At 40.5% G+C, this 13,231-nt stretch overlaps 1 protein-coding gene across 1 annotated transcript in view; it reads left to right on the top strand.

The window, feature by feature from the left end:
• DOP1B (DOP1 leucine zipper like protein B) overlaps window positions 1-8,553 on the top strand; it is a 43,197-nt gene extending 34,644 nt beyond the window's left edge. Inside the window, exons 29-36 of the mRNA XM_088523360.1 lie at window positions 2,991-3,137; window positions 3,297-3,358; window positions 4,207-4,335; window positions 5,589-5,725; window positions 6,011-6,066; window positions 6,870-7,028; window positions 7,496-7,625; window positions 8,195-8,553. Of these exons, the coding sequence (XP_088379486.1) occupies window positions 2,991-3,137; window positions 3,297-3,358; window positions 4,207-4,335; window positions 5,589-5,725; window positions 6,011-6,066; window positions 6,870-7,028; window positions 7,496-7,625; window positions 8,195-8,455 (1,081 nt within the window). The 3' untranslated portion in view covers window positions 8,456-8,553. The remainder of the gene's footprint in view (window positions 1-2,990; window positions 3,138-3,296; window positions 3,359-4,206; window positions 4,336-5,588; window positions 5,726-6,010; window positions 6,067-6,869; window positions 7,029-7,495; window positions 7,626-8,194) is intronic.
• The last annotated feature ends 4,678 nt before the right edge of the window (window positions 8,554-13,231 follow it).

Below are 13,231 nucleotides of genomic sequence, written 5' to 3'. Positions count from 1 at the left end.
GCAATGCCCCAGTTCTTCCTTGCAGCCACTGGAGCAGATTAAAGAGCTGCTGTTTGTTCTGAACACAAAGCAGTTGGTAACTGAGGAGCAGCTGAGGACAGAGTTTGTGGTGAAGCTCATTTTTCCTTTGCATACAAATAAGCTCAGGGTATCACCAACGACTTGCAGTGAGCAGCAGTGATACAGTGATACCTGTGAGGCTTTGATTTGACAGTGCAGAAGGCTCCCATAGCGTAGTGTGCACCCCCTGGAGCACAGGCCTTCAGTCTGGGCACAGTCTGGAGCACATTCGGAGCACACTGACACTCCTGTCAGTGCTCAAAGACCTTTTCCTGTGCTCCTTGAGGAAAAAATGGAAGCTAGGAGGAGGAAGGCCCCAGTCATGCATCTTCAGACACTTGGAAAATGTTGGGTTTATTCTTGTCTCTTCCTGTGAGGAGGGAGTTGCCGTGGGTATCCCTCCAACTTGTTCCCACATAGCTGTGGGCAGGAGGCAATGTATACCCCAAGGGACTGTTTTGGAGCACCCAAAGGCCAAATTAGCCTTGCAGAGGGAGGAAGATAATAAAAATGTAGTAGAAAGGCTCCTACAGGGTGCTCAGCAGGGCAGACATGGCCCACTTGACACCAGGTGAGCAACACTCAGGAGCAGGAGGCTCTGAAGAAGTGAGACTGGCCGCCCCCACAGGAGGTCTGGTCCACGGGGACTCCCTGCCTGTAACTGCTGGGCACCTTGCTGGAAGAAGCAGCTTTGCTTCCTTGGTGCTGAGAGCAACCTCGGCACCTTTCATGGCTCGTGTGCAGGCACTCAGCAGAGCCCCTGTCCACATGAACCGATCAGTTTAGTAGGGTGAGGTGTCAAGAGGCTCCTCACAAGGTCGATATGGAGGCTGCAAGGGCCTCTCTTGTCCTTGGGTTGTGCTGCATTAGCCAGACTTGTTAATTTTGTCTTCCTATGCACTCTGCTGGCCCGCAAGAGAACGTAACTGTTATTCCTTCTGCTGCTTCCCTGTTTCCATTCTTATAAGGTATGAACTGTGATTCCTCCAGAAACTGAAGTGTTTTGTTGTTTGATCTTTGTGCTGCCCAGCTCCTGTTGAGCTACGGATGCTCCTTCTATTCAGATTTTTGGCCTTTCCTTAAGGCTTGTCTTGGTATCTATGTTGGGGAATGGGCCCCAGGCTATAGGATGGGGTATCAAGGCGCTGGACAGGTTGCAAGACCCCATTGTGAAGTGGGAAGGTTGCAGGCCCTCCCAAAGCCCTGTCTCGGTTTTAGCTAGAAGCATAGCAGTAGATGAGTGATCTTCTCTGGCAGCTGTGCAGCATAGCACTTTTCCAATAGTGGCAGGAGAGGGAGAGAGTGGAAAAAGTTTCTTTGCCATGAAATTTTACTTTCTATTCTGCAGGGTCTTGTCGGCTGGTCATCTCATGTTTCCCTCACATTTCTCCTAGCTGCTGCTCACGGATAAGCTCGAAAGCACATCCTTCTTTCTGCAGCAGCTCTCTGCAAAGTGGCAGCAAGCGACCTGGCCTGGTCCTTGCCAGCCCTATTCTCCTGAGTTGTGCTGCTGCTATGGTAGCCATTATTGCTTCCCTTTTCCTAGCTGCTATGTTTTCCTGAATGGACCAGTTTATACCAAAGGTCGAGAGCATCACCCACAGCTCAGGAAGAGAAAGAGAGGGTATTGTCAGCTCTTCATGTATGACATGTTTTTCACCCATGGTGGCTGGGACGTATCCCATGCCAGGCTTGCAGTCAGTGTGCCAGCACTTGCAGCAGGCACAGAGGAGAACCCTGTACGCAGCACAGCCACCATGGAAATGCTTCCCGGGACTGCTGGCATCCAGCTGCTGTGCCGGGCCTGCCAGCCCCCAGCCACTGCGAGCTACTCATTCCACATCTGCCCCGTGTGTGGAGATGGCCTGATTAAAACTGGCGTGGGTGCCATCACTGTCAAGACGTGGCCTTGTGAACTGATGCCGGGGATAAGTGGCAGCTTCTGCAATGCTTAAATAGCGATTTAAACAGATTTTGGGTGTGTAGTGGTGTTTTGTTTTCTTTTTCTTTAAAGAAGATAACGCTATTCCTTTTGACCCGAGAGACTGGCTCTTCCGAAAAACATGGTCATCGGCAGTCCTGCTGAAGTTGACGAGATGCCAACAGCTCTCCGTTGTTGGTTCTCTAGTGTTGCCCTGGCAAGGCCAGCAGCCCTTGCAGCCATAACCACCCTAGGACGGGCATTGGAAAGGAATGTGGAGTCCCCATCAGCAATTCCCCCACTGGTGGCCTAGATGATTCTGTCACATCTGCTTCTCAGCAGTTATTAAAAATAGAAACTAACCTATGTGGCCATCTGTGTGCTTCTGCACTTGCCACACTGGCAGGATTTGAGTTACAGGATGCCAAAAAAAAGGGCAGTAGCTTTCCTCTTGAGCATGCAGGGGCCTGTGTAATCTTGTGTGGAGGCATGGTGCTGTCTCAGGACAGTTTCAACAGCACCCCTTCTCATCCAGGTTTGTGCATCTGCTGCTGTCCTTCCTATGTGTCAAGGACAACACCTTCCTGCTAGTCTTAGTTCTTCTCCCAAGCCTGGAATCTGAAAAGTAAAATAGGGTATAGAGAGGAACAATAAGAGAAGCAGCAGTACTAGATCTTGTATGTGAGACTGCATACACAGGAGTGACAGACGAATCTACAGTGTGGTGCCTTATAGAGGGACCTGCTGACAAAGATGCAAAAGCTTGTAAGAAATTTTTCAGGAAGTTTTGTACCACATCTATAGTGGATACAGGCAATGCTGTGCTGCAATATATTTAACTTTGAAATTAATTCTTCAAACGAGGCATGCTGGAAATGGAAGAGCACATCTACTGAACTCTTACTGCAGTGAGTTTTGAGCATAGTCTATTACTGAGTTGGAAGTAACAGGAATTAATTAACATAGTAATGTTTAACATATTTATATCACCATTGTTCTTTTTCTGCAGTGCCTACAACGTTCCAAGCTTTCGTGCTGGTGCTCAGTTGCTCAGCTCATTGAGTGGATATGCCTATACCAAGCGAGCCTGGAAAAAAGAAGTTCTTGAGCTGTATATGGACCCAGCATTTTTCCAAATGGACACTTCATGTACTCAGTAAGATATAAGATTACAGTACTCTGATTTTTTTATTTTGAATTTACAAAGAAAGCCTTTGCCCAAATGCTTGACCAAAATCTTTTATGTGGTAATCTGGTGATAATCTATCTGCGATGAATCTAGCTGGCTATCTCTGTCCTTTTGTATTTTACTCAGTTGGAGATCCATTGTTGATCATCTTCTAACACATGAGAAGACAATGTTCAAAGATTTGATGAGTGAGTATCAACTAACTTATTTCTATGTTAATTTGAAATTCATTTCCCTTGGAGCTTTTAAAATGCTAAGATATCAATAAACTACAAACTATGCCACATCTGTAATTATATTGCTAACTATATTCATAACTAAAGCCTATGCTAAACTATCTGTAATATTTCAGAACAGTCTAAAAAAGTCATAATTATTTTCTCTCCATAAATGCCACGTTGGGCTTTTGTAAGTGTATATTTTTGTTGTAATTTTTAATTGCTGCAGCAACAGTTGAGACAATTTGGCTGGCTTTGTACCTGCCTGTGTTAGGGCACAGAGCTGTAGGAACGTGGTGCACCAGCACAGCAAGCCTAGGGCAGTCTCGGGCTATTAAGTTTGCTTGGAGCTGTAAAAGAAAGACTGTGCTTCAGTCTCTTATTCAGATCTTTTAAAAGAATGGCTGCAGGAATGCAAAGCAAGACTAATTTGTTCCATTTTTCTTTTTTAATAACTATATTTTTTAACAAAACTTGCCAAAGATCTCAGCTGCTTTTCCTCAACAAGTCTTAGAGTTTTGATATCATCCATGTATGGATTTATGTGACTGAAGACTTGCACACATACAGGTGGAGAACAGAGTCTTTAACACTGGACAACCTCACTGGAGTTGCAGTGCTTCTTTCATCTTATTTTCCTGCTGGCGTGAGGAGATCTAAATCAACACTGATTCTGTTATTCTATGTGATAGACTTCACCGGAGTTTTTCTTTTTAAAGGACTTCAAAGCATGATAGTTATTTCTTATGTACCACAGATGACTACTTGTGATTTGTGGTGAAAATAATTGTGATGAAAATATTTCCTGTCTGTTACAGATATGCAGAGCAGCGCATTAAAACTATACCCAAGTTTTGAGCAAAAAGCAATGTTGCTAAAGCGACAGGCTTTTGCTGTTTTTAGTGGGGAGATTGATCAGTATCATCTCTACCTTCCATTAATACAAGGTAAGGATTTTTATTTTATTTTTTTTAAACTTCCTCTTTGTGTATGTAACAAATACATAAATTGCATAGGAAAAAATGTCACCTATTTCCAGCAAATACTTCCGTTTTTTGAAAATTTTCACCAGAAGTTATGATGCTGGACTCTGTGTTAGAATTCACGTGTATAATGTCATTAAGAGAGAGAGGAATCTGGGGCCCAGAGCCTTTAGGTTAGAACTTGGAAATGGGATTATTTGTGACAAGCTTCCAACCACTGTCATTGACTGTTCTTGCTGTTCTTAAATGTCAATTTTGACAAAATAACAAGAATACATCCAACATATAACCACTATGTCTTCATGTTTGTTTTTCCTTAACTGAAAGGAAATTTGTTTTAATGGAAGGGGCTGAGCCCAAAACCAATGCTAAAACACTGTCACAGAACGAGTGGTGGTGGGGGGGGTGAGTGACACAATGCGCTTCACTCGTGGGAAAGAAACAGGAATAGGTTTTATTGGTAATGACAATGGTTTCACGAGATTCTATGGCAAGGTCACTTATTAGTTACTGCATGGAGGTTCAAGATACACACAGAATTATCAAGGACACCCTCCCGTTGGGTCACGAGGTTCAGACTGGACCCCCTTGCTTTCCAAACTCCTTCTGAGAGGAGTCTGGGTGCGGCTGGATCGAGTCCTAGTCCCAGACCTGGTCAACGGTTTATGTCTAAGGGATTTGTGCACAGTTACAAAGAAGGTTTACAAGTTCAAAAAGAGAAAGGCGCGCTATAGTCACTTACCACGAATCTGCAGTGGGAAGGATCTCTTAACCTCGAGGAGTATCCTTGAGAGGCGTCCCTGCTCAAGGGGAGATGCCGGCGTGCAGCCCGCTGCCAAGCAAGGAGAGCTCAATGGGCTCTTGGGCTGTCTCCGTATTTATGGGATAAGATGATTGACTGATAGTCATTCTTTCAATTCAGAAATGACTGTTGGGTGTACTCACAATTAGCCTTATCTCCCCATCAGGATAGGGCCATCAGGACTGTTATTGACGGTTGGTGTCTGGGTGGGGGGAAGAAATCAGGGAGGCAACTACCAGGATCAGATAATGTGGTAGTTAGCACCTGAACAGGGCTACGTGTGAGAAGTCAGGATGAGCTGGGGAAGGAGCATATCCGTCACAAACACAAATTTTATTTTGCTATCTTCTAAATTTTTGATTTCACGAAACAATGCCTGTTCAGGAAAATAATACTTTTTTAATCTTCATTTCAGAACGACTGACCGAGAACCTTCGTGTTGGACAAACTTCCATAGTTGCAGCACAGATGTTTCTCTTCTTCAGAGTTCTTTTGTTAAGGATTTCTCCTCAGCATCTAACCTCGCTGTGGCCAATTATGGTAACGGAATTGGTAAGGAATAAGTAACTCAAAACTAATTAGTGTGGATTTTTTTCCCTCCCTTTGCACCCTATTTGAAAAAGGAAGTGTTTTCATAGCTTTACATTACTTTGATAATTTGGGAAAATAATTAATGTTTTCATTAAGAAGTATCTTCATTTATTTTTGTTGTTATTGCATGACTTCTTAACTTCTTGCAAGCCATAGTGTGAACTGGTTCCTCATACTATATGAAACATGGTTTTGTGCTTGAGTTGTATGAACATTTTAATGTCCCCATAAATTATTTACTTAAAGATTCAGACGTTTCTACAGCTGGAAGAAGATTTAACAGAGGAAGAGGAACCACCAAAGTAAGAATTGCCATTTATCTTGTAAAGAACTTGTGAAAGCTAGTACTGATTGTGCTTGTTCTCTTGCTGCAATGTTTGCATTTTCTAGTATGGGGAGAGATGACAGCTTTTACTAATTGCGCTTGCATATTTCTGGCACTGATGAATCTTAGTTTGGAATTCTTTTCAGCAGCTAAAATAATATGTTCTAAGCATGGATACTTGCTGCATACAAAAATAGAAAAATGTTACATTAACATTTTATTATTTTACAATATTTCTTTTTTTCATTTTTCTTAGTTGTGTTACTGATATTAGCCTTTTATATTAATCTCAGTGCTAATATAGACCAAAAAATAAAGCTTTTTATGTGCACAGGTACATTCCCTTTCTCTTGCATAAAAAACACTTAGTGGACAGTAGACTGTTTAGCCTGGAGAAAGAAAATCAAGAGGGAATCATATTGGTGCATATACATTTCTGAAGGGAGGATGTAAAGATGATGGAGCTGTACTCTTTTCAGCAGTGTCCAGTGGTAGGATGAAAGACAACAGTCACAAACATGGGAAGTTCCATCTGAACATGAGAAAGAACTATTTTGCTGTGAGGGTGGTTGAACATTGGAACAGTTTGCCCAAAGAGGGTGTAGGATGTCATGGACGTACTTAAAACCCACCTGGATGCAGTTCTGGGCAACATGTTCTGCATGATCCTTCTTAAGCAGTGGGGTTGGACTTGATCGCCAGAGATCACTTTCAACCTCCAGTGTTCTGTAATTCTGCGATTTATATGTTTTAATAGTGCATTTCTTGACTGTAACACAGGAGCAACAGCAAAATAAGCAGACAGAAAGTGTCAGCTGATGGCAGTGGTTCCTCACTTTCTGACATACAGCAGAATGAACTGTCCTTGTATTTATCAGCTTGTAAATTTTTGGATACAGCACTTTCATTTCCACCCGACAGGATGCAGTTATTTCAGATGTAAGTCCTCAGGTGCCTATCTGTTCTAGAGTTTGTTACTGGTTTTTAAAGTAATTCCATATCTATTTTTTTCTATAATAAATTTGCACTACATTGTTTTTCAAATATACAAGTTGCATTTGTCCTAATATCAACATCTGTTCTTGTAGAAACAATGTTGAAATGTTAGTGTAAGGAGATATAAATGTCATCACTAGGCATTTCTCTTCTCCCAGTTCTCCCAAGTAAGAAGGGCACAGACCCAGTGATCTTTGTTTTCCCTTAAACACACGGTTGGGCATTTTTGGAGTCAACAGCCTTTAAGTGCTGTCATGAGAGTAACTTCCTGAACATTAAGTTTGACTTTGGAGGCAGCAAGTTATGACAGCTAGTTACTGTAAATAAACTACTGCTCTGCTAAACTATATATGATCCAAGAAATTAATTCTTCCTTCTATATTCTTAATAATGTAATCCATTTGTTTCAGGTACAAATGGGCGTTTGTCCCAGAGATTGACACAGAAGCGTGTACTGTGAATTCTCATCTGATGGAAAATCATCAAGAATGCAGACCGCACATTTTAAGAATCATGGATCTGCTAAAGAAGAAATATGGGGTAAAAAAAAAAAGAATGCTTCACTTAGATCATACTTAACTTGTATGGAATTTATTAATTTAAGATCTTACCACTTTCTTAGAGCAGTAAGGTAGGCAAGACGTTTTAAATATGAAGATTCATCAGGCTTTTAAAAATGGTCTGTCTGCTTGCACACATGTATTTTGAAGATGCCAAATTGCCAATTGCTTATGGTTATGAAGTGGTAGTTACCCGTTGCTTCCTTAAATCTGACCGTAAGCACCAGGTGCGAAACTGTTTGTCCCATACAGCACTATAATTATAGGCTATCCGTAGTCTCAATATTCTGTTGTTGGATGTGTCATTCTGATTTTTATGGCTAGTGCAAATTTGCAGTCTTCTGAACTTGTGAGACTTTCTTTTAATGGAAACTCGAATCTAAATATGGAAATAACTTGGTATACCAACTATACACTTGCTGTGATGGTAGAATTGTAGGCTACAATCTCTTAGCATGAAAGCAAGCCTCTAGTAGAGAGTTCAAATGAAGTATATGTAGTAGAAGGACATGGTGTCCTAATGCAAACTCTTGCTTTGTATGCTCACAGGAAACGAACAATACTAATGAGAGAACTTCCAAAAGGCCCAAATTTCCTCTTTTGGACATCCGCTCTATATCTAGCATCACCCAGCTGGTACCCTTCTTCAAGACTCTGTGTTGCGTGTTTACAGCAAAGGGGAGCGAGTCCCAGAATTGCCATGCTTCTGCCTCTCCCCCTGTGGACTACTTTGGCAATAATGGCATAAAGATCTTGCAACAACTTGAAGACAGTGTTGAATGTGACTTTCTTGAAAACATGGAAAGTTAAGCACCATGGCAAATGTTTTATTTGTGTTGAATAAGCTGTGAAACAAAGGTAGAACATTACTCAAGGAGGTGAAACTCTTGCAGTTCTTTTTTTTTTTTTTTTTTTTTTTTTTTTTTTTTTTTTTTTCCTTCTCAGTTTTGCATTTGTGGAGTACGCTCCAATAATCCAGGCTTCCCAATGGTATTAAAAGGCAAGGATTCTTCTCTTCAGCTTCTCTGGGAGGAAAAAAAGAATACAGTTTAGAGATAATTTATCGTATAGTTACTGTAATTATACACATGAAATCAAATACAAGAGTAGAGTTTTTGTTGTAAACAAAAGAAGAATATTTTTGACTTGGTAAAGGTAGGACCTGTACTGTTTATCCAGTAGCTTCTCATATGAGTATTCTAAACTGCTTTTGGAACTCTTTGGAAAGTAAAATTAAGATAAAGCTAATTTACGTGTCAGTGTACAATCAGTTTGCAGAAAAGCCATTTTCTGCCATTAAAGCCCACTCCTGCTGCACCTTTATTTTTTTCTTACTTCTTTTTATTACAAAACTTAAGTTGTTAACTTGTAAAGGTACCATTTAAATTTCAGATAGATGTTTTATAAGTTTGAGCATTGTGCAAATAACTGCAGACTTACCATATTCGTAATCTGTTCTGTATTATAGTAGCGTCTTTCAAGATTAGTGATTCCTGCATAAAAGACAAACCTATGCACTAACATTTTGTAACCTGCACCATTTAATGTTTTCTTATGTTAATAATTGGCTAAAAATATTATAGTTCAATTTTTAAATGAAAGAACTATGTTCTTTCAGTAACTAGGTTCACTCTGCATTTCAGAAATGTGAACTAAACAAAGCTAATCCTGTAAAAATATAAATTTCTGTATACAAACAGCCCAATTCAAACTAAAATAAAATTGCATTTTTTAAAGCATTTATTTTATTGTTTTTTAAAAAATATAGAAAAATATGTTTGGCTGCTTCTAGGTTTCACAAGCATTAAGTCATTCACAGTCCCAAGACTGCATTAAAGTTCAAGGTGCAACTTTTTTGGAACTGCACTGCTGCCACCATCCAGGATGTAGAAAACTGATTAGTTCGTTAAGAACTACTGTACTACTTAAGTAGTACTTTAAGTAATATTTTAAGTTTTTAAGTACTACTTACAGTAGTACAGGGAAAAATTTGGGAGAGTGCTTTTTTTTTTTTTATCTGTAGAAGTGAGCTCTCTTGAATTTTCTTATTTGGTGGATTTTCTGACTGAACTAGCAATGCTGATTTGTCTCAGGGGACGCTTACTGCATTTTTAATGGTGAAGAGCTTGCTCTCCTGTTAACCACCTGTCTGCTTATTTACTTAAACACCTTTGCTCCTGGAGACATGGGTTTTGTGCGAAATAACCTGCAGACTGGTACCTGCTACTTGTGTTACTTGAAACAACGGAGCTGGTGTGCTGAGTATTGGATTTCATCCTTTTTTTTTTTTTTTTTTTTTTTCCTCCAAGCTTAAAAGAGACACATAAAATGAATGTCATTGACAATAAATTCATTTGTTGTCACTAGGCAGTGAAGTCAGGGGAGTTTTTTCAGAACTCGTTCAGAAACACAGGAAGCTACTATGCTCTGCAGTGTTTCAACCTGCAAATATGTGGATTGTAAACTTAAAATAATGAAACATTGAACAACATGCTTTACTGTGATAATACTGTAATGCTGACTGGTGAATTGTCACTTATAGATTTATGCTGAAGTTAAATAGTGTGTATTTATACAATTAAGGCAAGTGATAGATTGAAGTGTAATATTGATTAGTCATTAGGAATGTATTATATTTGCATTTGTTAATTTATTAACAATCTTCAATGCTGTTGGAATGAGCACAAGTGCAAAACTATCCTTTTTAAGCATTAGTTTAAAATTGGAGTGAGATACAATTAAAATCTTTTTTTAACTTATGTAAAATCAATTTTTAAAGGGAATACTCAGGATGACTTGGTAGTTTTACTTTCAATGTTCCAGTGTTTGCATCCCATACCTGGGGACTTCTCAAAAATAATATTCTGTCAAATGGGTTGTTAAAATCTACAACTTTTTTTTTTTTTTTTTTGCCACCAAGCATTTCATTTAACCTTGTTCTATAAGGTTCCATAAACCTGTGTCTTTGCTTAACTTCATCTAACAAAAGCTGGTAAATCAGTATCTTTTATTGAAGGTTTTGTCCCTTTTCCATTTGAAGGGGAACGTGCCGTTGAGACTGCCTATGCTCCCATGGGAGAGTCGGGTGCCAGTCACCTACTCTTTACTCTTTCCTCCTAGCCCTGGTGACAAACTTTAAAAGCAGAACCTACACAAGAGTGTCTTACCTTCTACAGAAATACCATGCGCTTCTAAATTTTTAACTTCTGTATACACTTCTGCCTTTGTTCTGTGGTTCTGCAGATCATTGTGTTTAAAGGCAGCAGATATTTGAGACCTGCAGAATTATTTCACTAAAGCAGTGAGTGTTAAGTTCTTTAACAAATAGTCTATAAGCAGATCTTTCATACTTACAAAAAGAAGGAGGGAACAAGAAGGAAGGGGCTTTAGCTAAAATATTCTTTTACTTTGGAAGAGAGATAAGGACAGGGTGCTGTTACACGGGCCTAAAGGTATTGCTACCAGTCTAACTTTATTCTTTATCTAAAACCTAACGATAACCATTCTAAATCTTACTCTGCTGCTGTTAAATCCACACAAAGGAGGCAGGTTGTACTTCTCTGACACTGGTACTGCTGAAGCAGTATAACTTAAGCGAAGATAAATCTGAAAAACTTTAACACAGAACTCGGTATCAAAACTTGGAGAGAAAATACTGCACTTTGTGGTGGTGTTTGTTGCTTGTTTTCAGAATAACCCAGCTCAGCTTTCTCATTGGGATACTTAAGCTTTGGGATATCATAGCAACATAGCATGACACACAGAAGGAAAAGTAGTTAGATAGTTAAGAGTTTAATTTTCCTGCAGCAAAAAAGATAGTTGTATCTACTCTAAGATAACTGCCAAAGAACAGCAGAACTTCAAATGCAGAGCATTAAGTAATGGTTATATGTATTCTATGTTAAATTTGAATGTAATTCTTCTAATATTAAATTTTATTTTGAAATACCTCTTCAAATGCACCTGTCATTTTTTTCAAACTGCCTTTGTTGCTGATGGAGCAACTTTAATTTGGATGCCGGCAGCAGGGGCTCTGTGTGAGGCCAGGCCCTCTGCTAAGACACGATTGCGCCACCACCTCCCGACTCCTGTAACACAAGCCCAGCCTCTTCTGCTTCACATGTCGTTCTTATTTCCAAACTTTCCACCCGCGGATCCCGCTCCTGGGCTCTCGGGAGGCGCTTCCAGGCCGTGCAGGGAGCAGACGAAGGAAGCGGCAGCAGGAGCTCCATCCCTGACACACAGCGATGGCCTCTTTGGAGGCAAAGGCAGAGCACGTCCAGCCACTGCCTCTCCCAGGAGGTTTCGTAACATGTTCTCTGCCCCACAGAGGTTCCTAAACTTCACACTGTGTGTTTTTATATGTTCAAGGAGAATGTCCCCAAAGCACTGCCATTCCCGGGCAATGGGAACATTCCTGTGAATGTTGTTTTCCATACCACAGGGCTAGAGAAGGATAGTTCCAAAACCTTGATGCGAAAACTGCCTTTCGGATTACATCTTCTCTTTGCTATCTTAGGATGTCTTTATAATAGTGCTATACACCTTCTACCTCAAAAGCTGTTACTCTTACACTGTGTGTTTTAAAAATACTTTGAAAATACTCGAGTAAGAGGTACCTCCTCTGCTGGAAAATACTGTAGCAGACCTGCAGGTAATATATTGGGGGGGTAGGGGGGAGAAAGAAATTGAATTCTTCCTGAGGCATTAAGTTTGATTAAGCTGATTAAAGGGAAAACAGAAGAATGGACCAAAAAAAAAGAAGTTTTCTGTTAAAAGAGAGCAGGGGAAGAGATTCATTTTGCCCAGGGTATGTTGAAAGCTGCTCTTTGGGCATGATTAAGTGGCCTGTACCCTTTCAGTCATCCTGAATTACTGTAACTCAGGCCTATCTTTTAGCTTGAACTGTTTCTCTTGCCAAGTATATCTATATCACTTTTCTTTCTATCTGTCCTCCATCAGAATAGTAGCTCCTTCTGAGATTATATAATGAAGAATTATGTAATTATACAAAAGGAAAGGGGGAGTTGATGTAGAGCTTGCTGTAATGGACAGTGGGGACCTTTCCAACTAGAAATGCATGTCAAGATGTTGGGTTTTTTTTTTTTTTCAAGTCCTCCAGCAAAAGAATTAAGTCTGGACTTAAGGTAAGTAACCATGAGGCTGTGCTCACAATGTCTGCAAGTACTGCAGTAACTGTGATGAAATACCACGGGAATTTTGTTCAGTGAGCAAACAGGACATGAAGTAACGATTTCAGGCTTCCCTTCCTCCTGCATGTGACAGAGCAGGACTGCGTATTGCTTGTATGCAGTTTGACAGGCACAGTGCTCACCCTTCACACGAATAAAACTACGTCCCTACTTCACCCATTATTTTTTTTCTTAGTAGGACAACCAGTGGTGAGGACTGGTTACCTGTTGCAAAGGGTCCTGGAATCTGACCTCGGACAAACACAGCAGAGAGCCCGGGGCAGGGCGCTGTGCAGGCCGCTGACGCGAACGCGTTATGCAAGCGCTCAGGTTAGCAGGGAGCCGCAACCCCATCTGATTAAACCTTCGGTTCCCACCTTGCAGCCTGGCGCTG

This window comes from Tinamus guttatus, unplaced genomic scaffold, assembly GCF_059628265.1.
Source record: "Tinamus guttatus ecotype Peru unplaced genomic scaffold, ASM5962826v1 Tinamus_guttatus_pri_ptg000013l, whole genome shotgun sequence".
NCBI lineage: Eukaryota > Metazoa > Chordata > Aves > Tinamiformes > Tinamidae > Tinamus > Tinamus guttatus.
The sequence above is the reverse complement of the archived record's forward strand: the minus strand, read 5'-3'. Positions and strand labels throughout refer to the sequence as shown.